The 27,938-nt window shown below is 38.0% G+C and overlaps 1 protein-coding gene across 5 annotated transcripts in view; it reads left to right on the top strand.

Annotated features, from left to right (window-relative positions):
- RALYL (RALY RNA binding protein like) overlaps window positions 1-27,938 on the top strand; it is a 400,885-nt gene that overhangs the window by 342,763 nt on the left and 30,184 nt on the right. For 3 of the 5 annotated variants that reach the window (XM_037381575.1, XM_037381571.1, XM_037381574.1), the window contains 3 exons: window positions 21,520-21,567; window positions 25,353-25,516; window positions 26,138-26,218. In XM_037381575.1, the coding sequence (XP_037237472.1) occupies window positions 21,520-21,567; window positions 25,353-25,516; window positions 26,138-26,218 (293 nt within the window). The remainder of the gene's footprint in view (window positions 1-21,519; window positions 21,568-25,352; window positions 25,517-26,137; window positions 26,219-27,938) is intronic. The other 2 variants (XM_037381576.1, XM_037381573.1) reach the window with 1 other exon arrangement.

The raw sequence follows: 27,938 nt of genomic DNA, 5'->3' as shown, positions 1-27,938 counted from the left end.
TAAACTGCAGACAAAAGATCCCGTGTAAAATAGTTATTTAAGGATTAATTATACCCTGTAATTAGTAGCTTCCAAATTGTTGTATTAACTGCAGATAAAAAAACTACTTCAAGTTCTGAAATGCAAATCCAAGTTAGCAAACAAAGGAAGTGTGACAGTTATAAACAGAGAAACTCAACACATCAGCAGAAGCAGGATTGAGATATATTTCGATTTCTATAGCGTAAAGTAACTTTGGTTTGTTTGAGTATATTTTGAATTAGTTGCTTGTCACTGCTGCTTTCTACCACCCCAAAATTATTGAACAATAAGTTAAATGCTGGTCAGATTGTGTGTGTTGGTGCACTTTTGGTTTGTATGCTCTGAAAAGTGCAAATACATTATTAAATTCAGTCACTTATGTTATTACCTTTCATTGCCCCTCTTTATAAGCTGTTCTATTGTTGTTTTTTTAAACGATGTGATTATATGAAAATTTCAGCTTTAAGATTAAAAAAGTTGCATGCCATTGTGGCTGAGGAGCAAATGTGAAAGTGTAAAAATCCAGGAAGCAAATAAAGACACAGTAGCAATTATATTAATACCAATGGATGAAAAATAATAAATGCTACTATTGTGGTTCTTGTCATGATCTTAAGAACTGTGCTGGCAATTTTAGGAAATTTGGATATGTCTACCTAGGAGGAAGTGTTATGTTTATGTTTTGGGTCTGGGTTTCAGCTGATTGGTGGCCATTGTAAATCCGCATTGCCTCCACACAGCCATTGTATATGACTTTGTCATTAAACTGGATTCTTTCTGGGAAGTCTAATTTGAGCAAATAGGCTTAGCCTCTTCCCAGATCTTCCCAGAAGTTTGCCTGTAATGTGCTTGAATTATTTTTTGCAAGTCTTAATGATAAGGATAGAAAAATTAGTCCCTGCCTCTGTGCTACTTTTGCCTTTTACGGCTGTATTTCTTCCACCCCAAAGGAGGGCTTCAGACAGAGTTTAGAGCATTGTGCTCTCAGGACGAGCTCAAGCCAACATCCACCTCTTTGCTACCAAGTCAAAGAGGTGCTCCTCCTAGTCTCACAATAAATGGGAGTTTCATTTTATTCAGAGGATGAGCTCCTGTACCAAGATCTGTATCTAAGGTTTTAGCCCAGACTGGCAGCTGCAACTACCAGGCTTTTAAAATACGGTAAATGTTTGCAGAAGAAATGCTGACATAGCCTCAATTAGACTAACACATGGGTGCCCTTAATGCCTCTTGCAGCCAGAGTTGCTCAAAACATCAATCTAAATTACTTTAGGTTGCCTACATATTACTTGGTCCTGCACACCAGCATTTCATTCATCTACCTTCTGCAACAGAGTTGTTTCCATGTTTTCATTGTACTGCCTGTAGGGGCTAATTATGCTTTTTCATTTTGTTGTGCCTAATCTAACGACTTCTTGGTGCTTTTCCACTGATAATTATTTTGGTGGGGGAAGGGAATACGAAGTGTGGCAACCTAAGAGCTCAAGACTGTCACAGTTTGAACTCTGCATGTATGTGCAGGGCTGCAGCCTTCCCATGAGAGATCCCACAAAGGAAAAGTGGTTTTTAAAACGTTGCAGTTTCCCTGAGGAGATGAAGACATGGACTTCTGAATCCAACCAGAAGACCTTTTATTAGTCCAAAACCCACGCTTATATATCCTCGTTCACTGTTCACGCGCAACATACTAATATATCATTGGTTAATCAATACTGTTCACACACTTCTTGGCTACATATAATCGGTTAATTACTAAGCTACAAATGCACTGAACTTCTTGTATTTTTTTTCCTCTCTTCTTTCTTATCTCTCTGAGTTTTATGTTCTCAGCCAGATGCCGAGATGTGGCATGGTGCAACCGCTCTGGCCTCACTTCATATCCCGTTTTTCTTCCAGCGTTCAGCCAACCTTATCTTACTTTCTTTCTTCTTTAGCCTTCAAGGTCCTTCACAGGCATCATGGCCTCTAGCACTTGCCATAAAGCTCTCTACATTTCCCCCCTGTCAGAAAGCAGACAACTGTAGGGAGAAGCAGACTCCATCTCTTGCTGTGGTAGTTTATGCAGGGAGAGAAAAGCTCATGTACTCCCTTAGCAAGTGAAATTCCATTTATCCTTTCTATGCAAAATGCATAACAGAGAAGAAAAATCCATGCTTCTTTGCTCCCTGTGCAAGACAGGGCCATAGGTTGGCACTGAAGTAACTAACTTCTTTAATGCAAGTATCTAACAGTAGCAATCAGGAGCAAAAATTCAAGTATGTGTTCTATTCAGATAAAAGTATCTGAATTCAATGTTATGATTTGGGGCTAGAATACAGTTTAATATGAGGTACAGGTTGTCTTCCTTCGTCTCTTAGAAGTGAAAAAATCCCTAGGGAAAGCTGAAACATCTCAGTGCTGAACACTGGCTGTTAGCCTGTAGCAGCACAAAATGCTTCTTCCCACAGGTGTTAATTCCACACTTTTGGAACAAAAGTTCCACAAACTTTTGGAGTTTTGTGTCCGTATTCAACCTGAGCAAGACAGAGCTGTCTGGACCATTTTTTCCTTTTCATGTTACACAGTATTCATGTTCATGTAGGGTTAGAATAAAAAAGAAGTCATGCAAATAGCCAGGGTGCTTGGAAGACTTTACCATCAGAGGCAACAGTTCTGGTAAAACTCCACCAAAGTGAAGGCTGCTCACAATGCATCAGATTAACTTCATGCAGAAGTCTTTGAACAATTCAGACCTAGACAGTCCAGGCAGGTCAAGAGGTATAATAAACTGGATTCTGCAAAAATGACAACCTGAAAGACAGCTAATATTAACTTCATCCCACTTTATGGCAAAGGATGTGTAACATTAAAAAAAAATATGTTTAAACTGCCAACAGTTTTTAATTATCCACATTTGTTCTCCGTATTTGGCTTTTTGTTCTTAAAAAAAGATGATGCACAATTACCCCCTCAAAACTGTTATAATTCTCTTTAGATGATTAAATTGATAATCCAGTTAATAACCATTCATGGTAGCTGATTCATGATAAAAATCTGCAAGTAAAAGTTTAACCTTGATAAATTCCAGATCATATTGCATGTAGATTTGTAATCAGTCATCAGTCTGAGCCATAAAATTCAAAACTCATTTTGTAAGACACAACCATTGCAGCATCTTTTAAGACCTGTAATAGTATTATATGTCCAAGAGAAACCATCATTATTTTGTAACTGTCTTACACAGTAGAAATTCTTTGAATTAATTCTTTTTTGTATCTAACTGTAACTGTATGTAGCTTTCATGATAACATGCAGTCTTTAACACATGAAGTGGAAGAAAATCCATCACAGCAACTAATAAGTTTGTCAAACTTTTAAAAAAACTTGTCTTCTTTGTTAGGTGTTATTATATATATCCCATATTGTTGAATTCAGAATAGACAGGGAGAGAAAGAAACAGAACTGATTTTCTTTGAGACCAGTGAGAACTTAGATTCATCTACTGCCAGCTGCAGAGAATGGGATTACTTCTGGATAAGCAGGCAATAGCTCTTCGGTGAAATGGTCTTTGAAAATACATATGTTTTATACATCTGGTTGTCAGCTGAGATTCAATCTACTTCTCTTTATTTTGTGCAGATGTTAAAAAAAAAAACAAAACACAATACAAACTGCTGACTTTTTCACTCTTTTTTTTTTTTTTTTTTCCCTTTTTTTTTCAGGATCGGTTCTTTGCTATAAACAGTATAAATTTAGGTGGAAGGCCCAGAGAGAGACATAAGTAAAACTAATGCATTGTATGCATTTATTACATGATGAATAGTTGCCTGTCATGGGAGAAAGAAGAGTGATGCAAGTAAAAATGGCATTAATTGCTGCACTTTTTTATGTTTTCAGTAAAAAGACTAGAGATCTGTATGAACCACTTTCCTTACCAAGATCCTCTTTCTCAAAAGTATATGACAGTAGAAAGTACAGAAAAGTATTTTCCAAATCACAGCTTAATCACAGTGCCTTTTGAATCACAAATACTTCTTAAAAAGAGATGGAGGAATTTTGGTGGGCTCAGCTTTAGGAAGTGCTTCCAAAATACAAAAAGTAAAATTCTTTCATTTTCTTCTGGCAGAACTGTTCTAAGAACCATCAAACAACTGGGATTTGTCATCCACATTTCTTCCTCGTGCTCAGTAGTGTTTTCTTTCCTGTAAGGCCATTTTGCAGAAGATCTATAGGAAATCCTGCACTCACAATACTAGTTTGAGGGATCCAATTCTGAAGAAGTGAGATAGTTAAAAAAACCTAATCCTTGCAGGCTCTGTTAGAATAATGTTCAGTCCACTTCAAAAATATGCATGTTCTTTCAATTCACTCTCAGTTTTTGTGTGGTAGTGGGTGGGGGTTTACAGACATATAAGCTACAAAACAGCATGTAGCCACATGTCATCTTCTGTACAACAATTGCCGTAACACTTGTCCCCCATCCTGATTATCAGATAACACCAGTGAAAGGAGCAGACATTATTCCTGCCATTTCCATCCAGCTTCTGAAGAGAGATAACTAAGAAAATAATTTTCCTTCAGCAGAGGAAAAATATAAAAAGAAGTGGAGATACTGGATGCATTTTGCACTGTTAATATGAAACCAATAAACCTGCCAGCCTGAACATAATCTTGTAACTCTCATTCACATTCAGGCCAGGTATTCAGAAGCTCTGTTTTCATGAAAGACATGGGAGGACTGAACACACTTGACAATTTTAACTCATTGTTTAGAGACAGTCAGTAATTCCTTATGCTTAAAACCACTCAGGCTCTGTGACTTAGATAGGCAGCAGCAGGCCTTCTGCATTTGCAGAGAATACCCTCTAAAACAACCAACTCTTTAATTATATGTGAGGTTTAGCCTGGAGGCCAGAAACAGAAGTCAGGGAACTGAAAGGGCTCTGTGGGGCTGACTGGGCAGTCCCCAGAGAGACAGGAGGGATTTGGGGGACGATAGCACATGTAGGAAAGCTGGTGATCTTCATGTGGAACATGCTGAGAATCTATATGGTTTAATTTCAAGCAGTATTATCGATACACTTCTCTTCCAACAATTTACCAAAATCCACAAGGATTAAGCTTTTCTATAACTGCCTACTTTTCATTATTATAAAACTCAGAAACAGTGGATGAATATCCCTGCTTTATAAATTTATAAAAAGTTTTTTTGCTCAAAGATATCTCTAAAGAAGAGATTATAAAACCACGGTAATAATGTTGGTCTATTGCTGTTACCGCATTTGTCAGTGCTTTTGTGTCATTCAGTGTTTAAAATCCCAGATTAACTATTTTTCTACTCATTTGCAATCTAAATAATTATTTTATGGTTCCTCTATTTAACCGATATATTTCACTCTACACCACTTCCACTTTCACACACACAGAAATATATGTGTATATATATCTGTATCTGTACACATATATATATTGCATAGAAAACAGGTTAATACATCAGGCCAAAAAAAATATATTTTCCTAATTCTGTTAACATTTATTAGCCACAAACTCAGCAAATATGCACCTTAATAAATTCTTTTTCCCCTCTCTGACCTTAATAACAGTAGCAACGTGCTTAATAATTAAGAAAGGCAACAGAGCATGAGATAACTGGTTTTTTCTCTTCTGGTTATTCTATTTGCCTTTCCCTTTATTTACTCTCTGTTATTTCTGTCATCCAAGACTACCCTTTCATTAGTAATTGCAGGAAAACTGTACATATGTAAGTCATTTATGTTCTAGGTTAATGATGAACAATTCCTCAGTACTGAAGATCTGTAGTCTCACCTATGTATGAAACAGGGTGTTCTCTAGAGGAAGGAAAATGTGTGCAAGAGAATGTTCCATAAAGAAAGTCAGGAGAACAAAACATGTTAGACGTGGGAGGGAATTTAAGGAAATAAACAGGGATGCAGGAACATAAGAACAGACAGAAAAATCCAGGGAAAAGGACTATGCAAAGAGGCAAAAAGGGAGGTATTTTCTTGCAATGGAAAATGGAGGGAGGGTGGAAAATATTTGCTGGGTATGGAACCTCACTGTGGAACAACAGTAGTTACTTTAAACTCACTGCGTTTTCCCCAGAGAGCAGTCACTGATACAGGAGTTACAGAAAACAATGTTTAGAGAGGTCTGTGTTGTTACAGTGTTCTTATTTCCTATTTCTGATGTACCGAGATAGCATCTTGGCTCACCAGTCTCTATGGGCTTCTGTAAATATGCACAGCTTACTGTGGCAGACTAACAGGTATGTGAAACTGTTTCATAAATGAGACCTAGCTCCCTACTCACATCTGAACACATCTGAAAATCAAGACAGTCTTTCACCCTTTAGACAAAAAAGACTTTACTTATTTTCACAAGTTTCCAGATCATTACAAAGAAGCTTTAATTTACATCTCTGCCTTGATAAATATATTGAAAGATATAATAATTATGAGGTTTGGTATTTTGATTTTCAAATTTGCTATAATGCTGTTGAAATCAGACAATCTGTATTTGCTCCTTGCTTTTCTGTGTTATTTTTACTACATTTTATGATAGTAACAGTCAAGACCTTTATTAATATTAAGTTCTTAACGAGCTACAAATACTCGGAGAGGATCTGATGGCTGATCACTCTGATTCCACTTTGAAATCAGCTTAATCCTTTTCACTAGCAAGCGAAATCTGAGATTGGTCTATCTACCTAACATGTTACTTGCACTTGTGCTAAAGGAGAAAGGTGGGACAGCAAAAAGAAATATATGCTTAAAAGACCAAACCACAAAAAGAACAATCAGTACTTCTATGCTAGCTTTTACTTGAAAGTCCACTTCACACCCTTCTGCAGTAATATAATTTGCAGCTTCTCAGTAAAACAGATTTCTTCTTTGGAGTCCGACCACCCATGATCACAATACCAATTAGCAACTGGCCTTGCTGCAAAAGTTATTGCTCTGCACCAGTCTCTGTATATATTGGCTTTCTGAAATGGCTGGGTGTTTTAAACTTTGACGTTCTTGTAAAAAGCCCCATCAAGAGCAGTACCATAGATTTTAATTTAGTTTTATTCTCTTATTATCTTTCTGGTTTTTAAAGGCAAAGGGAACACATCAAGGAACAAGGCACAAGTAAAACAGTGTTAACTACACTGGCCAATTGGCTAGGTTGGGTAAGGATGAAGAAAATTAAGGAGGCAGAAGAAAGAAGATAGTACTACCTAGATGGTTTTTAAATAACTATTTTCTCTTTGCAATGTAAAATTATGAAATGTACAAAAAAGGGGCACGTTCTCCTTTCTATTCATGTGTTCTTACCGCAGTATTTAAGTGCCCTTTCTGAGTTTAAATGGGACCATCCTTTCTCTTCCCTGTCCTAGGTTTTGTGTTGAGGGGTAATGTACAACCCTAACAATGAAGGTTATTACCATGAATAGCAATGGGAAGGGGGTTGATTCTATATCATTTAAAATTTTGATAATTTCACTAAAGTGTTGTGTCCCAAAGAGAGCTGCACCACCAGAGCTGAAATCATGGAAGAAATGGAAGATGTCCTTCAGAGACATTGTATAGCCTCCATCTGCTGAGGTTTCTAAATCTCAGCTAGGTAAAGCCATGGCTGACCTGGTCTAGCCATGGGTCTATCTTGTTGGGTAGGAGCCTGAACCAGATACCTTATAGAAGTGCCTTCCAGCTTTATAAATAGTCAGGGAAGCCACATTAACTGTTGGACACGTAGCATGTATAGTGATACTTTCAGCCTCTGAGCACCCTCTGTGAAATCAGGAAAATGGCCCGTCCCACGGTGTGAAGTGTATTAAGAGAGGAGGCAGTACAGAAAGAGGCATGTCAGAGAGAAGAGTTGCTGACAGAGCAAATTGGAGCTCCTGTATTTTTCTCATGTTTGTTAAAGATTTTTTTTAAAGATATTAAGCTTTGGGCTAAGAGACAATGTCTTTAGTGTTGCTCTGTTGATAGCCTTGTGTATGATACTAAGGGACAACAACCCACATCTTGCCTTATCAGATGGTTCAGCTGTGTATTAGCACACTATAGTATAACCCTCATTCAAAATAAAACAAAATCAGGATATGTCCTCATATTAGGCAAGCTTTCAACTAGTAAAAATAATTATATCATAGGTTGTTTTCTACAAATTTAGATTAATCTGGGATCTGACCTTATTTACAAAACACTTTTCAACTACATTGGTATAATGCCTTTGCATGCCTTAATTTGAAAATAAGCAGGAATTTGTTGAGGGCATTTAGGGTCATATTCAATAGCCTCTGTTTGGCCCAAACTGATGTTGATTTCAAGAAGGAGGGTCTTGATTTTGGTCATTTTGGTTTTGGGGTATTTTTTCTTTAGTTCTAATTATGAATTGCAGTTCAAAAGCATTCTGTAGTTATCCATTCACTTTAGGGATGGTTTTATCTCAGGTTCAGGCTGGGTTCTTAAAATTTTTATCATTCTGCAAACCAAAGTGCAGTTTTGTCAACATCAGCCATACACACTCCCATGGGGGTGTGCACACAGGTGTAGCAAGTTGTAAAAATATTGCTGATTATGTACACAAAAATAAATAGAAATTAGGTCACATTCTGTCTTGCCAATTGTATGCTAAGAGTTTTATCAGTAAAAAATTCATTACTATGCTTCAATTTTATTTGTAAAGTCTTCAGTGTTGCTTCTGAGTGCAAGTAGGGATCAGTTTTGTTCAATAAAAAGAAATCCTTCAGAACCACATATTAGAGTAGAATTAAAAGTTTGAGAGTGTGCCTCAAATGTGAAGTAGAAATATCAGAGTGGATCTGTCATGCATGACCAGCAACTGACAGTTTATATTGCTATGGTAGTGACTGTAGCTAATGCTAAAGCATTTCTTTAAATTAAAAAGTGCAAACCAATTTCCAACAAACATAGTGTCGCTGATTTTTTTTTTTTTTCCTTCTGTTCCATTGCCTCTAATGCTTTCTACAAAAAAAGCCTTTCCGAACTCTCCCACATTTGGGTCCTGTAGCCCTTACTCTCAGGAGTAAGGATGAGAGACTGAACCAGCTGTCATCCACAAGCTAACTACTTGTGTCAAACATTTTCATAACCACCCAGATAGCCACCAGAAATCACCTATAAGTCCCAGCAAGTGAGGAATTTTCGTAGAATCATAGAATGGTTTGGGTTAGAAGGGCCCTCAAATACCATCTAGTTCCAATGCCCCTGCCATGGGCAGGGACACCTTCCACTAGACCAGGTTGCTCAAAGCCCCATCCAGTCTGGCCTTGAGCACTTCCAGGGATGGGGCATGCACAGCTTCTCTGGGCAACCTGTGCCAGGGTCTCACCACTCTCACAGTAAAGAATTTCTTCCTTAATCTAAATCTACCCTCTTTCAGTTTAAAACCATTCCCCCTTGTCCTATCCTTACATACCCTTAGTAAAAAATCTCTTTTCCAGCTTCCTTGTAGGCCTCTTTTATGTACTGGAAGGATGCTATATGGTGTCCCCAGATCCTTCTCTCTTCCAGGCTGAATCAACCCCAGCTCTCTCAGGCTGTCTTCATAGGAGAGTTTCTCCAGCCCTCTGATCATCTTCATGGCCTTCCTCTGGACTCACTCCAACAGGTTCATGTCCTTCTTATGTTAGGGACCCTACAGCTAGGTGCAGCACTCCAGGTGACGTAGAGGAATGAAGGCAGGCTAATTAACCTTGATAATATACAGCTGTGGGCTGGCTTCAGGGGCGGTGGGTTGGCTGACGTGGATAACGTGCATCTGTGGCTGGTTCCTGCTAAGTAGTTAAATAGCTCTAAGGGGTATAGGGGAGGAGTACTGGATAAAGAGAGACCTGGAAGAAGCAGAGAGAGGACAGATAATGCCCTGGATGTAGGAGAGATGAGGAGAGGCCCTGGGAGAAGCAGGGGGTCCAGATGAGGTGAGGCTGGTTGGAAGAGGACCCTGAAGAATGAAGATTCCAGACACAGCAGAGGCAAGAAGCAGGGTGGACTGGCCTGAAGAGGATGGAGAAACAGCACAGACAGTAGATGAACTTTTGAAACCTTGCAGGGGATTGGTGGCTGTGCCAAGGTAAGGTGCAGGAATTACTTGTTGAGGTTAACCTGGTATGTGATGGTAAAAGCCTTGCTGCAACCAGCTAGTCTTGCTAGTGCTGCAACAAGGTGAGGTCTCATTTAGAGTGGAGTAGAGGGGGAGAATCACCTCCCTCGACCTGCTGGTCATGCCTCTTTTGATGCAGCCCAGGATACAGTTGGCTTTCTGGGCTGCAAGCGCACATTGCCCGGTCATGCTGAGCTTCTCATCCACCAACACCCCCTAAGCCCTTCTCCTCAGGGCAGTTCCAAATCCATTCTGTGCCCAACCTGTATTTGTGCTTGGGATTGTCCCAACCCATGTGCAGCACCTTGCGCTTGGCCTAACTTCATGAGGTTTGCATGGGCCCACATCTACAAGCCTGCCAATGTCCCTCTGGATGGCTTTTACCAGAAGCAATTATTTGCTGGAAAGTACCTACTAGGTATAGCCTTGTTTATTCTCTTGCCATCTAAATCAAGGGACAGAAACTACAGGTAGGTTTCCAGGTGTACTATGAACAACAAATAGTCCAAATGAAAAAATACCATCTTTCAGACTGCATTTTTCCCATGAACTATCTGTTGATTACCTGAAAATAGTGAACGCCCTCACAGAAATTAGGATCAATACACAAAGAAGTTAAACTTAAGCATTTCTCAAGGAATGTAATTTGTTCTGCAGCTCTATCCCTTTCTGGTACACAAAGGATATAGTATAGAAATGGAAGCTACATCTTCTCAGACAGTGAAGTTAGTGAAGCAAAACTGGAGGTCGTTAGTGTGGCTTATATAGCAGTATTATGCCAAAGCATTCACATTCCTTTAGGAGAGGTGGAGGAACCTGAAAGATATCAAATAAGGCTTTGTTTCCTCACAAAACTAATCTTTCTTTTCATATACACACACATATTAATCATGATTACACTTTGTATCTGGAATCAAATACAATTTGGTTTCAAGCAGACTTTGTCTAGGTGTCAGTAGTGAAATAGGTGTATTTCATGTTCTGGCTGATACTTTATATGCTATAAAACTGTCTTGCTGTGTAGAGCATTCACAGAAAAATAAAATTCCAGTCATGTAAGTCATATAACGGTGAGTAATAGTAATGCAGTTTTGCTGGGAGAAAGCAAAAATTGTGTGAGAGTTCAGCAAGAAGGTAAGGGAGGGGAAAGGAGAAGACAGAGACAGAGAACCTAACAGTTTTAATTCCTTCACAGTCTTGTGGTTGGGGAAGAGGTGCTGGAGGCAATTCTCAGCACTAAATTTTTATGGTAGCTTAATTCAGTAGACTGCATAAAACCAAATTTAGTCTAAGATGCATCTGTATTGTTAACTTCTAATGTGCGTTTCCCACAGTGATAAAACACTTGAAACTTTCTATAAATGTTTACTAGACTGATGCATACCAGTGCAAGCAAAGCCCTAATCTGACAGGGACTGTGACCACTTGATCTAGGGACACATGTTACAGAAAATGGCAATAATGGAAGCATAAAGCTCCATAAGCCCTCTTTTGTGCAGTCATTTTCTTAGTATCTAAAATTTTGCAAAATTAATCTGTGTGGAAAAGATGGATATACACATTGTCTAAAAACCAGGATGGTTATTTTGTCTTATTTAAGAGTGATGAATGACATTCTAAATGAGAATCTGAATGCATTAATATTTAATTTTTACGAACATAGAATCACTTTGGCAGAAAAGAATAATGAAACATTTGTAAATGTTCTCCCCAAGCAGGATACAAGATATTCTTAATTCTAGTGTTATAGCCATTGAATGTGATATCTTATGCACAAATACTGGTATTATGTTCTTAACAGATAATAACAATAAGGTAATGAAACTTGCCCACCTGCTGCAAGCAAGCTGTCAAAGTGTGCATCTGTGTAACTGTTTTTTCAGAGCTTTATACAGTGATATGAAGGAGTCTCCATGAGAGGTCCTGTGACACTCAGGGAATGCAAGGGAAAAGGTGAAAAGAAGATCATATAAAATACATACTGAACTCCCCAGATTTATTGTGGGTTGTTGGTTTTTTTTAAATATAGTAGTCAGATTGTGGACCATTAACTTAACATCAGTAATGCTACCAAAATGTTTGAGAAAGGTTACAATGTGATTTACAAAATGTGACTACTGCATTTTAAGGAGCTTAGAGTTGGGGAAAACCAGGTTAAACCTGAAGCCAAAAATGTAACCTGATCAGAGTTTACATCGGATGTGCTCATCAAAAAATCTTGAATGAGAAAGAGGAAATAATATACCCCATATTGTTGGGTGCCCTGACAGTGAACCAGGGAGTGGAACAAGCCCTTAGAGTGTGGAGGTAACTGAAGTGTATCAGGCAGAGTAAAGCAGGAGAGTACCCAGACTGCACTCTTCCCTGCATGCCCAGAAAGACAGGAGCACAACTGTATGAGGAAACTTGAGAAAGATCCCTCCCTAAGCAAAAAAAGATATTCTTCAAAAAACACAGGCACAAGAACTTCAGACCTTGCCTGTTGCAGATAGGAAAGTGTGTCTATGCTCCCTCCAAGGCAGGCCATGCCTAAGGTAAGTTGTAGATGCCAAGCAGCCAGCCTCGCAAGTCAGCTGAGATAGTATCAGGCAAAAGAAACCCATATGGGAGTTCCCTAAGGGAAGAAAGTCCTTTGCTGTTAAACAATACTTATTTGCAAATTAGAAAGGGTATGTAGAACATTTTCAGCTAGATGATTCGTACTCTTGTCATATCTGTGTGACAAGAAATCCGTAGCTCTACCATACACCCAAAACTGTATAGGAAAACTGTAATAACAATACCACAGCAAGCCACCAGTCTGTTTTGCCACATACTACACTCAGGTGAGTCACCTGGGACAAAAATCCACTTTCCTTTATGAGAATGAATATAATGAAAAAATCCAGACATATGTTTAAGAAAAATAATTATATCCAATCCCTTGATTTCAACAGCTTTATTCTGGATTTACAGTGAGGTAGTTCAGAGTGGTGACATTTGAATGCTCTTCTGCAAATCAAAAGGTCTTTTCACTGATATTTTAGGAATTCCTTTGTTTTGTGACTTTTTATTCCCTTACAGAAAAGCAATCTTGATTTCTTTACTCTGTGTACAGAAAAAGAACGGTCATAGGCCCTTCCAGAGCACTGAAGTACTAGGAGGCACAGATTTGTCAGTGTAGTCAGCATAGCTAGCACTGGTCTAGAGGATACACAACTGGTTGTGTGATGCACAACCCCCCTTTCCACTCATCTCTGACCAGACCAGAATTGAGCCTAGTCCTGTGCTCAGATAAAGAAGAATCTCCTTTGTGTCAGAAGCACTTCCTGTATATATTTACCATAGAAATCATTGCACAGTGGGTCAAGAGTATTGAAAATATTGAACAATGAGTACAAGAATGCTTTCTTAGATTCACAGCATCTGGTATTTCCATTTACATTGTAACTTCACTTGCAAAGCACACTCTTGGAAAAACAAACAGTATGTCTTGTTTTACATAAGCTGTACTTAGGACACTGACAGTTATGGTCTCTTTCATGTAGCCATTTTGCTGGTTTATACATTGTTTAAATGTTGCTCAATCCAAAACAATTATATTACATCAGTAAATGTAGTGTAAATGAGAAGAGAATTAAATTTAATTTAAGTCTTCTGACAGTTTGAAAAGAGGAAAGCATGTGTTGCAATTTTCTAGAAATATTTTTCTTTGCATAAACTCTGACATTGTCATGCTGTAATTGATTAATCTTTCATGAACTGTGCTTTTCTGTTTCATTCAGCGTTTCTCTGAAGAGTACATGAAGTTTTCAGAGACCTGTTTTTGCAATCTTAAGTGGTTAGTTTTTCAGCTCCAGTGCTACCACTGTGATTTTAATTTATCAATCTGCTGTTCAGTGAAATGCTCTAGAAACACTTTAAAGCCTAAAGCCATCACTTATTCCTACACCTGTCAATGACAGTCTTCTGTACTTGTCAAACCAAGTTAAATGACACTCCTGCACTGTATACAATATTACTAATAAATTGGATAATCAATCATGTGTATGGTTTGACAGTAGTAGCTTGAATACACTGAATTTAAAACACATTTATAAGAGGCAGGACTCATTGCTTTTGTACTAAGAAAAAATACCGTATGGACATCAAGAATTTCCCAGTCACTCTATACAATTAAAGAACACCTTGGGAAACGGTTAGGCCACTGGAAAGCTTTTTCATTACCTTACTATAAAACATTCCCACAGGAAACATGAATAATTGGAGATTACTTTAGATGACAGAAAAATAATTTAACAGGAGGAGTAGAAAGGCCAGGGAGACAGTAGATAGATTCACTCAAGTTTCTTTACATACAAAACCTACTATTTTTTTTCTAAAAAGCATCAGGCTAACAGTGTTAAGCATAGACTGCCCCTGCAGCCACAGTAAGTAGTTTTTGTTAGGAGCAATTCTGATACTTAGCACTTAGCTGTACCAAAAATTGGTGGAGTCTAATTTTGCCTTGAAATCCCTGCATCACTTGTGCCCATCTGGCTGCCATAAACAGCTCCCAGACCAACTGATTGCTGGAGTCTGAATATTGATCTTCATGTGTTTGCTATCCTGTGCTTCACAAGCTTTGCTTAATCCTCTACAGGAAAAGTGTCTAAGTGACTAACTACCTGATTATGCATGTACAACTTTGAATATTTGCACAAGTTTTGCCTAAAATTCAGGAGAGTAAGTTCAGTGGTTTTCCCAAAATATATTTCATTGGGAAAATAGTTCTTAGGGGAGAGGATAAGGGTACAGAAGGGATGTATCTGAAGATAGAAAAAAATACAGCCTAATCATATTGCAAATAAATTCAGCCTACTGCCTGCAGAAAGTTACTTTGAAGGAAAATGGAATACTGTATGCCAGCTTTTTATGTATACACATCTTGCTTGGACAAGATGTACCTCTTCAGATTAGATTTGCCAAAAACTTTTCAGTTTTGCAGAAAAAAATTCTCCATTTACCATACTACGTTCCTTTCTGTACTTTTTGAAACTTGGCTCCATACTTCTCCCCCACCTAAGGAAAAAAACCAACTCTATCTTGCACTTAATTGAATGAACATGTATAGAGTTAGAATAAAACCTTTATTAACTTACGGTTACAAAATTACTGTGAAAATAGATCTTTAATTGAAATATACAAATAGTAGGTTATGTTCAATCATTTGGCATTTTGTGACAAGTGTCTGGGGATTTTGGTAATTATTTTTTTGTTTTTAACTACACCTACTTGCCCTCATAACCACACTATGGAAACTGACTGAAAAATACTTTTCTGCAATCACTTTTCTTCAGACTTCCTCTTTCTTGCTGTAAGCCTCCAAGAATATGTAAGTTGAAGGAATCCCTGACAAAATTTGTCTTTTGAAAATAAATATGTCAGCAAAAACCAGGCTCTGGAGAATATTCTCTTTGCAGAATATACAGCCTGAACTGCAGAACAGAAGTGTCCTTCCACTTCTATCAGAATTCTCAGCCTTAACTAAAATGGAGTTATCTCTGAAGTAAAGGTGGGATTCAGCTAACCAATTTAATTCTTGTCTTTGGGGAATGTAGATAACCATCCACTGAAAAGTGGCCTGAAATCTCCACCTTGTTTTTCAATAGCTCATGAAAGTCATTGTCATCTGACTGATCTTCTAACAGGGGAAGTTTCTCTCTCCCAATGCTCATTCTCTAAATCATCTAGTTATCCTCACCCACTCCTTTTTTCATATCACGTCAGTTTAGACTGATTCTCTTTTGCACTCAACAGGAACAATTTCTAGCACTCTTTCTACATGACAAGAGAAATGATTTTACAAGTGACTGGAATACTAGTTTCAACCATTAGGTTGATATGTGTCTCCTAAAAATAGTTTGATTGAAGGAATATTGCTTTTATATTTAATATTTTTATCCAGCCCTGACAACAAAGAAGCAATTGACAGTATAAATGGTGATAGCACTGTCAATTGAATTAAGATACATTATGCCTGGTTTGTCAACATTTATGATTTACAAATACATCTTTGTACCTGTAGAAAGAAAAAGAGGTATTAGCTAAGGGTGACTCACATGCAAGACAGAAATTCTTGTTGCCATGTAAATAACAGAAGCTATTTCTGCTCTGTTCTGCATTAACTATTCTGAAGTCAGAATAACTCCACTGAAGTCAGTTATACTCACTAGTGTTTGGAGCTGAGTAAATTAAAAGAGGATGTGATCATTAGTTTAAAAAAAATCTTTTGTGGCATAGAACAGAAGGCTGCACTGTACATATTTTCAACATACAACATCATCAGATAAATAAAGACATAATAACATCTATAGGCTTATTTTCAAGACACAGAGGCTTAATTCTGCATTTGCCTGATTGACATGTGCAACTGCTGTTGTGCATAGGAAATCTGAATATGTACAGCATCTGAAAATATGGTCTTTGAGGAATCCTTTGTTCTCAGGCATGCATTATTTAAAGCAGGCATAGTGTGAACTGAAGCCAAAAAAAGACAGTCGGACAAGATTATCTTGGTGATACTAGGTCAGAAAAAGGAACCATGACTTTTGTCAGAAATACACTTTACTGATGAGTTTTCTTTGCCCCAGTGTGAGCATGACAGTCTTTTACTGTCTTTTGTTTTAATAGCATCATCATGCACACAGTTCTGTTGTTAATATTGCAGAGATGGCATATGTTTGTAAGTAATCTGCCTGTTTACAGTGCCATTAGGAAACTGCTGACTCCACCAGTTCACAGGCTCTTTTAAACCTTTCTCTGCTTCCGACTTGCTGACTATTTGGTATTCAACACCATGCAAGTGATTTCCTGCAGCCTCCATAATACAGGTTGTTGGGTTGCTAAGGAATAACTCTCAAGAGGTTAAGAGCCCTGCAGTCACCTTGATCTCAGTGCCAGTGATTATTTGTGCTAATTTTCTGCTTTGTGTTTTACACCACAGCACTGACCAAAGCTTATGCATGTCCTTGACATGCATAAGTGTGAACAATTATGCCTGAAGATGGAGAGATGTACTGGTCTACTGGTTGCTTTCACACTAAGTTCATCAAATTATTATTACAAATAAAAAACATCATTCAACTTTTTTTTTAAAAAAAGGGGAGGGAGGGTGGGGCAGGAATGAAAAAAAAAAAAAGCCAAGTCAGATTAGTTGGAAAACCAGAAGAGATTATTTTTTTCTCTCCTAGGTCATCCATTTTGGGTTCATTTAATTTTCGTTGGTTGATAGCCTTTTCAGTACTCATGCAGGACAACTGCTTTACAGGCAAGAGGACTAGGAACTACCTTTACAAAACCCCACACCTCTAAGGGTCTCACGTGATGCCTTACTTCTAAGGACTGTTAACTCAGCGGTCACAGTGAAGGACACTTAACACCAGGAGTTACATAATGCCTCTGTGTGGCCTCTGTTGCCACAGCTGCAGGTAGAATATCAGAGGGGGAAAAGAGACACAGATCATGGATACAAAGAAGGATCCACATCAAGATTTTCTGAAGCTTTAAACCCACCCTCCTTTACCTGTCTTATTCCATAGGGGTCAACACCTACAGATAAGATCTTACAGTATTATTCCTCTTCTGTTATTTTAATAGATAGCATGGAAGGAAAAATGTCTTTCCTCCATGACCAACACCTGAATTACATCAGCTTTCTTCAGTGAGACTAAGTAATGGGAAAGGGAAAAAGGATTTGAGCCCCTTGCTCTGTTGAAAGCTCATAGCAGCTCATCCATCTCTAGTCTCTCTGGGTATTGTTTCGACCTTGAGGGTAGCTGTTGCTAAATCTTTGCCATGGGTCCCAAGTAGGGAGTCCCTGTATGTGCAGAACTGGCTCTTTCCCACTCCATATGTCCACACAGAAATGGTTTTTGCCAGTGCAGGGAGGGATCCCAAATGGTCTGTGAGGAAAGAAGAGATTCCCTCCCCACATCCTGCTGGAGTCCCCAGCACCTGTATCGTGGCACATGGGACTTAATTAACAGGGCTGCCCTTGAACTGTAATGATTTCATTTACAATAAACTCAGACTAGAAATGTAAGCAAATCAACTCCTGTTAGTTCGTCAATGGTGTTAGCAGGTTGCACTCTTAGAAGCCACAATATGTTTGCATCTTGTATCATATTCACAGGGTCAGTAACTTTTTGACAGATAGATGGATAAGAAGGACAAATTGAATAATGTTTGCTGCAGCTAAAGACAGGTGTATGCCTGTTTCAGAGACTGACTGTCATGTAACGTACAAAATACCTGCACTTACTTTTTATCTTGGTAGCAATGGATGCTGCTGAACTAAACCATGCAAAAATGCAAAGCACCTTAACTTTAACATTAGAGGTAACATCTGTAGCAGAGCTGTTTAGATAGCTTCAGCTGTAAAGCACTATATGAAAACCACTAGCGTATCTCCAGGTGAAAATTAAAGACATAATAACAGTATCAGGTGCTTCTGAAGCAATGAAGTATTTTTAAAAGGTACTATAAACAACCCATAAAATTTACAAGAATCCATAGTTTACACTGCCATGTGATAACCAGACTCCAAAATGTGCTTTTACTTTTTCCTGCTCTGGTCCCACAGATAAGCGATAGACCATGTGGGCTGAAACTCCCATTTACAAAGCTGAAGGAACATAAAGAACTGAGTTCAGTTTCAAGACAGAAGTTATTTGAACAGGGAACATAGCAAAAGAATGAAATTCTTAGGTGCTGACTGATGTGATAAACTGCTTCTCTCAAAAAAGAAGAAATGTCCAAGATGTTACACTAAAATTTTCTTTTACAATCCTAAGCCACATTTTTAAAATGTATAAAAATAATCTGCATGAAGAATTCTGTGTCATAGGATCTCCTTAGTGGTAGTGACAGAGTGAAAGCAGATGGTCAGGGAGGAGAGAAACAATCCATTGCCAAACCAGAAACCCTTTCCCACATTTTCCCTACCCAAAAATTCCACTGCCTACAACCCCTCATCTGAAGAACCCGTGAGCCTTTCCCAGCCACTCGACCCTCTCTCAAGCCTGCTGACTTTCTTCACTAGCATACTCAGATAGGTCTCTGCCTGAGACTTCTCTCCCCCCCGTGCCTCATCAGTGCCACAGTTTCTGGGGATGGCTTTGAGCCATCTCTGTCATGGCATTTGTACACGAAAAATAAGTTCCACACTCTGAAAGCCCAGTGAAAGGCCAGCAGTCCTTTTTGGCTCCTATAGGTCAGACTCTGGTTGCCACAGAAAAATACAGCTGCTCTTCAGCTTTATGCTAGCTCATGCAAAGTGAATTATTCTTCATCAGCTTCATGGTCTTCAACCTTGAAAAACTGATTTTATCTGGTCTTTATGCAAATTAAATTATTGTCACTCCAGGTGAAAGGTTTCACATGACGGGCCTTTTAAATTTAATCTTTTTTCCTCAAATTGTCTGTTATCTTCTACTTAAAAACACAAATTGAATATTAAGTATGGGCTTACTGCAGCTATTAATCATTCAGCTAGATAAAAACAATAGCAAACTGCATAGCTGTAAATAAAATAACAGCTTTTCTACCTGTTACCTCTTAGTACCATGCAGACTGGCTATAGGGTGAAAGACAAAACAAGAACTGTCACATAGTTTAGGGAAAATTTTGCTAGTTTTGTGTCAAGGTAAGATACAGAAACATGATCGCTATACATAATCTAACTATTACTACTTACTGTTGTTTTGCTTCCTCTGCCCCATACAGCTTACCTGCTGCTGGGTTCTGGTCTCTCAGGGCTGTTTTATTTAGTGTTTCACATAAAATTCATATTTTCTTTTGTTAAATAAGTTACCAACAAGCCTACAGTTGTCTTTCTCCCCTGATGAGTCTTGTGATCTTCACTGTTGGTGCAGTATTATGTGGGTAGACAGTACAACTTATCCTAGCACTTGCACTTGGGCACTTGCATCCGAGGCAGATATGGCATAGGCAGAAATTGCCCCCTGACCTCCTGCTCCTTTGATGGATATTTTTGCCAGTTGTAGACAAGGGAAATTTCAAGCCTTCAAAATCAAAACATTAGGATGAAATGATTACTGAGGTAATTGAAGCCTGCCAACTCTATTTTTTCCCCTTTTTAAGTGCTCCACCTCTGAAACATATCAAAGGGAAGAAAAGGAGAAAGGGGCATTATGTGATAATTCTTGACCCATTCTTCAAATTATGCACTAAAAAAAATTGAAGACATTTTGCTCAATGTTCAAGAGCAGAAATTATCCACAAGTCCATTCCCTGTGAAGATAAACTTCATTAATATGTAGCTACTATCATTCATCTCCCTTTACTTTCAGTGAATGTTTTCTTCTGTGCTGTGTCCTTTCTGTCTCCTTTCTACCTTTATGCTTTCTTATTTAAAGCTTCTCCTTTTTTGTGATACTTTCTTCATGCCTCTCATCCTTTACTATTCATAATTGTCCTTCACACAAGTGAAAGACTTAAGAGTTTGTGTTACTAGTCCTTCATCAGGCAGAGTACAAATCCTTTGTGACTTTTCCATGCAGACCATTCATTAGCTCTTTGGTTCTGTTTTTTTGGATGTGTGAGACAGATAGATCTCTTTGCTATTTCTTCACCATAAAGGTAGAAGGTTGCTAATGGAATGCAAAACTAGAAAGATCAATCTACGATTGACTTTGCAATTGACAGCTCAAAAATAGTTTTCCCCTGGACCTTTGCAATTTCATACCTGTATTTGTTTCTCTTGATGGTGTCTGTCTTTTCCCAGATTGTTATGTATATTGCTTTCTGAACCTGAGAGGAAAGGCATCTCTGTAACACTATTGCTTGCACATTCATCTTCCTAACTTTTCTTTTTCTCTTTATGATGAAAGAAGATTTGGCAAATTCAAGGACCAACAGTCCAACCTTTTCCATGTTTCTCATAAATCAAAATCATTGTCTTATATCTGCTCCCCTACTCACTCATTTACCAATCCTTTATATATTTAACAGTCTTCCTAGTCCACTGATTATGCTGTGTTAGCCCAGCAAAGAAGAGGGCTTCAGTATTAGAGTGCTCACTTCATTTGTTCTCTCAGAGAATTACACTACAATGATCCTCTATTTACGGAGCTGCTGTGCTATGTTAAATCCTTTCTACATGTGTTGTCAACTGTTTACACTGTTCTACATGACCCAGGCTTTACATTTCCAAATATACTAGAGTGATAGCTGACAACAGCATTGACAAACGTCATGTGCAGTGTATAGTTGCGGAAAAGAAGTAGAAGGACTTTCAAGAAGGGCTTATGATGTAAGAGTAAGCCAATATTAGCACAAAAGTTTTAATCAATGTGTATCTTTCTATAATCCCGTTCATTCTTGGTTTTCTGTGTTTTTCCACAGTGGTTATGTCTTTGATTATGATTACTACAGAGATGATTTCTACAATCGGTATGTGTGGTTATATTTTTGTACATATCCTACACCATTGCTACTGTTTGTTTATAATGCAATCATGTCATTTGGTTAGACAGGTCTGTTCTGATTTTGCATATTATTCATTTCATTATTTCTATTGTGTATCAGAAGAACACTATTTAAACATATCACAAACAGAGAAGATTACCACCACCAAATGTATGCTCATTAAACACTTCTTTTGGTCTTCTCCTTCTCTAAGAGTTTTTCAGGCAATTTCTGTGATGAAAATTTTAATGATGGTTTAACTGCTCAGTGTTTCTTCCTACAGAGTTCTTCTAGGCTTACTTTCACTGGAACATGTGGCAGCTGTAAAATTATTTAGTATGAAACTCATGGCTTTGTCTTTTCATCCATGTGTATGAAAATATATAGAATGTCTCCCACAAACTGTATCTTCCAAGAATGTTTAAAGTCTATAAGGACCTTGAGGAAAGTAAACCACAAGTTAAACAACGTGTATTTCTATAAGAGGAAAAGAAGTGTGGATATCTGAGCAATTGGTGACTTGTGCCTTGAGTACCTGTGCACAGCCTTGCTCAGCACAGTGGGAATTTATTCATTCAGATGCAGCAGAATCACCACAGCGTGGGGTTAACAAGGATGACCACAGATGATCAACTCATGATTCAGCAGCGTTGTGTCTGCATTACAGCAGCCTGGTTTAGTTAGCATCAGCCACGTGGGTCAGAGGGTAACAAAGCATTGCTCCACCAACCTCTTCTAATCTGAGATTTCTTTTATGTAAGGCAATGAACTATTGCAAGGGAGCGGTTTACACCCTGAAGTTGAGTTATTGTGTGCTATAGACCTTTCTGCTTAGGAACACAGCAGGAAAAAAGCAGAACTATTTTTTAGTTTTGTTTTTTCCTGGGGTTGATTCAATTTAAGCTACTAGTTTTGTTTTTGCATGCAAATGACCATGCTTGCTTCGGACAGAGCTAGAAATAGTGAGCTATAAATAGGCAGAGTAAAAGCCATCAGTGCAGTTTAATCCTCCTCAGTCCAGCCTTGACAGTAGGAGCAGCTCATGTCCTGTAAAAAGTTAACTTCCACAGACTTGGTTACTGGCTCCAGATTTCATTCGTGGATTTGTATGTTTTTAAAAACAGTACTGTATCTGATCTATGCCACCTGAATATTAAACTTACGTGTTTCCAGTTTTTTCTTAATTCTGTATATTACAGGTAGCACAAATGAACAACTATAATGGTTACATTTTCACAACAAAAGAAATACTTATGGGACATTAAAGTTTGTTTCTGTGGAACTTGGTGTCTGTGTTGGTGACTGTTTTATTATGGAAAACTGTTGACAGTGAAATGTGTCCATAAATTATTCAATGGTATAATTTTCTGATTTAGAAATCTTACAGGATTAAGCAAGCAGAACTTCTATGGTAGAAAACCCAAATATAAGGTTGACCTCTCAAGGCTGGACATACTGATCTGTTGACAATAAAAACTTTGGGAAGTTAACAGTCTCTTAGATCCAAGGTAATGGAAGCAGAAGATGAAAAGCTCTATATGTTAGGCATGGAAAAGAAAATCCCACAGAGAGTTGGAGGTACTATCAGCATGCCTATAGGAAAAGCAAAATAAGAAATATGGGCATGATTCTTTGAATTTCTGAACTTCTGAACTTCCTGAATTTCTGTGGTTTACCCCAAACCATAGGTCTTATTTTCTAAAATTCATTAATTTTTCCAGCCTCCCTGAAGGTAGAATACACCTATCTTATCTTGACTAGAGCAGTGGTGGGGTCAGAAAAGGGTAGCAAGAAGGATTAGTGCTGCAAAATAAAATCTGTATGAAGACTGACTGACATGATCAGGACTGAACAATTCAGAAGGGTGGATGAAAGAGAAGGCACTGTTCTATCACTTTAGTGATTGCTGGGACAAAGAATTGCTTTAGAACTGAGCATTTTTTTATCATCATTTCTCATATTACAAACACAAGGAAAACAAGCAGCATACTTCACAACTGATAAAAGGAAGCTTTTTTTTTAAGGAAGTATATGATTGAAATATGTAGAACTTGGCACAACGAAACACAAGCCCAAAAGCTTTGCATAATTTCAAAAATAAAAGAATATTAATATTAGATAACAGTCCTTTTATGTATTTCAAAAAAAGAAACATAGCTTTGCATTTCACTACGTTTTCTAAACATGAACTATTGAAAGCTAGACAAAAATCACCTTTGGAGGAATAATTGCATCATGATTTTTTGCATAATATCTTACAGTTCTGAAACATTTTTTTCCAGTAATGTCAAACAAGAGATTGCAACCAACCTGCATGCAGATCATCTAATATGATAAATGATGAGTGACAACAAACAATATTTCTGTTAAAAGTCAAAAAAAATGTTTTTGTATTCATCTTAATGCACAATTGCTTAGTTATGCTCACAATAGCTAGAAACTGCTTATTCGATAAGAATATTCAAAGCTATGGAGTTCAAGTTCAGTGCAGGTGACAGTGACAGGACTTTTGTGACACATTTTGTAGGAAGTTATGGAAAAGGAGGGAGCTGGCTATATTGTCTGTACAATTACGGTACAGACAACATTAAGGATCCTGGGATTTAAGCATTAGGTGTTTACTTGCCAGAAAACAGGGTTGAAGACTAAAGTTTGATTGTGCTTCCTGTTCAGCATGCGGTTAGAAACTATGGTGAGTGAATTACTGTTTCTTGTGTGTCTGTTTTCAAATGTGTATCTATCTGCCCAGCTGGGTGACAGTAGTCAGAATTGTGAAAATTAAACATGCAGTTATAAATTTCCATAATTACTAGTTGTCAGTATAATTTGAAATAAACTTGGGAATATTTTATGAGAATGTTGCTTGCTCCTCTGCTTCAGTCTCTGAACTGCAAATCTTTATCTTCTGAACTTTCTTCTCCTGACCTGTCATGCTCAAAGCCTGTAGCTTTTATATTCTAAATATATCTGTATCTGTGATTACCTTCTCTACTGCCTTTATTTTCTTCTATGCAGGTTAGCTGCTGTTGATAACTATGGTTTTGGGATTGGCTTATTCTGTTTGGGAACACTAGTTCATTTTGGTTGTAGAGTATCTTTTATTGACCATAGTGGTAATTCTCTGAATGTCTACTTGCTACAGTGGTTTTGATTTGAACAAGATTTTTTTATTACCCATGGCTTGGATATTTTAGTGATTCTACATCAATTCATTCTTCAATAAAGAGAACGTATGCTGGGGTCTCTTTTCTATGCATTCAGAAGGATATACAGATCCTTCACTATAAAGAGTCTTTTGCTATTTTGCAAACCGCAGGATATTTCTTTATGGTGATGGTTGGCTTCAAAAAAGTTTATTTCTTTTTCTATATTTAAAAATAGCAGATAGAAAACTAGAATTTAAGCCGTGCACGTAATAAAGGAGCTGATATGTCACCACAACAAAATGTACTGCTGTTAATCATGTGCAATAAAATCATGTGGAGAGCAGGTTATGGATTTTCCATACTGCAAATAACAAAGTCCCATAATGCATCCCTCACTTAAATTATGCAAAAAAACTCTGAGCTATGCACTGGTCTGTGACTGAAATCTGAACATGGCACTTAATGTGCATGGGTCCTTGAAATCTAATTTGACTGTGATATAAAGTGATTACAGTTTCAAAGGGTAATTTTCTCAAAGATAACGTGAAAATTTAGTCGACAAGGCTTCTATGACATGGAATCACAAAAGGTTTTATGAAGTCCAGCTGACTTAATCTTTTGTAGGTTGTTTGATTACCATGGCCGCGTCCCTCCACCACCCCGTGCAGTGATTCCACTGAAGCGTCCTCGTGTGGCTGTGACAACAACTCGCAGAGGCAAAGGGGTTTTCACTATGAAAGGAGCATCACGATCCACCTCAAGTGGGGCTTCATCCTCAGGATCCAAATGTGAGTTACTCATATTAGTTGGATATTACTGAAACAATGATCATAGTAATTTTTGCGAGCAGACAGCTTCCACTATATAGCTTTGTTGTAGTCATTTCCTACCTTCAGCCTTTAGTATTAAAAACTGGTTTGATTACTAAAGCTGCCATGCCTGCACACTGACATAACTTTTGAAGGAAATCCCTTCAAAAGCATTTGACCTACTCCCTTGGCCTCAGAAGAAGCATATTTAAAATCTGTCATCCTGACTGCTTATGCAACATGAGGTCTTGTGAACAGCTGATAATAAAGAATAGCTATTAATCTTGTTGTAGACAGATGCACACTGATTTCTGTGAAAACTTGAGAGTTATATGTGAGCTGGTGGGGGGTGAGCTAGGGGGGGTGGGGGAGGTTTGGTTATGTGGGGGGGGGGGGTGGCAGATTCCTTTGAAGGTAGAAAGAGGCAGTGTCTTTGTCTGTTCTAAAGGGATTGGCAACTTGGGGCTGTTCAACCCTTCTTTAGTGAGTTGGCCTTAGAAAAGCTGATGAACAACAGACATTCCCTCCTCCATGCTCACCAAGCTACCCAGCCCATAGTATGTCCCAGGAACTTCATCTTCCTCTTCGTGCATCTTTCAGCACCCACCTGTCTTCCCCTGCCCCTTATGTGGAGTGATACTGTCCTTGGAAGCGTCACTGGAAGAGGAAGAGAAAGATCAGGTAGGGATCAGATATTAGAAAGAATGAAGGGAGTTCAATAAGACACTTGCAGTACCAGACTGGCCAACAAAGCATCATGTTGTCTTACACACAACCATTAAATGAGTCCACCAACAGTACATCTTACTGCAAGAGAGGTTAATTATGGCATCAGCATGAGCCAATTATATGCTTTGCTTGAATAACATATCCAAATCTCAAACACAAGCATCTAACAAAGAAGATGGACCTCTAGTGAGGCCACTAGGATCCACTCTTGATCCTGTTGTATGAACTGATGGTATCAGAGACCTTGAAAGAAAACATGTAATAGACATGCATAAAAGAATGGAAATGTGATAAACAGAGCTAAAGATAATGTTACCCAAGGAACAAGAAGCTCAAACAATTCCTTGGAAAGGATGACATTCTGAAAAAGAGAAGTTCTGTGGGCTGTGTAGTTGAATCACACACAAGTCTGCAGTGAATGAATTGGCTAGATGTCCATTACCAATAACAAGAGCTTTGACACCTAGCACAGAGGAGGACATCTAAATTTAGGTGTCATATTATGCAGCTCGCTCACACTCTATGAGAATGTCTGGGAGGAGCACTACTTCCTTTGTTCTCTGGCAGATGAACACGAGCCTAGACATTTTCATATGCATCTTGAATTAATCCACTTGCCCATAGCTACTTTTTGCCTCCAGACTTTAAGTAATGAATTATGATTCCTCATATTAATTTAAAAGAAAGCCTACAGCTCCAGGTCTTCGCTTTAGTAGATTTAGAATTTAAATTATTTTGTTAGTCTTTTCCAACCCTTGAATCTTCGGGTTTTCGCACAGTGAAAAAAAGCTTTAGTAAGCATATACACATACAGATTCATACATTAGATCTCCTTTGTTCATGCTTTATTGTTCTTATCCATATGAAAATACAACAGTACCACTGCATTCAATTCACCAATTGTCCTAAAGTATGGTCTAATAAGAATGAACTATTTAGATTCAGTTTGCCTTGACAAGATGAATTATTTTCAGGTAAGTTTTTTATGTATATATTGCTCATTGTCCAGAACAAGAATAAGCCCAAAATTCTTCTAGAGAGCTGAGGACGTTAGTAAATCCCAATAGATGTCAAGGAAATAATCTCACCCAGAATCCTGGATTTTCATTGTAGTGAACGGGACCATATTACATTATCATGTAGATATCTGTTCCTCAGAATAATCACCAAATTTGGTTTATTATTTATTCTGTATTTCAGAAATATTTTGTGGTACTATGTCAGGACTTCAGTAATGTGTAACATAGATTATAGCATTCAACCCTAATCTGAGTACCCATACCCACTTGCTGTGAGACCTCTAAAACACTGCCTGCGTAACATGGCAAATGTTGCAGAACCTGTAAATTATTTAATGGAAGTGAAATCAGGAGTGCAGAGATCCTAACAGACAGTGTTATGTCCCAGTGAAAGTATCCTTCAGTGTATTCAGGTATGATGTGAATTATAGAAATGTCAGTCTTAGTGCTCCAGTTGACAAGATCATCTTTGGATACATTTCTCTAACACTGGAGAGTTGCAAGAGGTATCACTAGAAATGTGGGCTGATGTTTTGACCCCTGCTGGGTTTATACCCTCAGTTCATTACAATGGCAATTGGAACACAACTGCAGAGACTATTTATTGTGCTGGAATAAATTGCAGAAAATATTATTTCTGCATGCAGCACACC

This window comes from Falco rusticolus, chromosome 3, assembly GCF_015220075.1.
Source record: "Falco rusticolus isolate bFalRus1 chromosome 3, bFalRus1.pri, whole genome shotgun sequence".
In the NCBI taxonomy this organism is placed as follows: Eukaryota; Metazoa; Chordata; class Aves; order Falconiformes; family Falconidae; genus Falco; species Falco rusticolus.
Note: the sequence above shows the minus strand (reverse complement) of the source record. Positions and strands in the feature narration are given on the sequence as shown.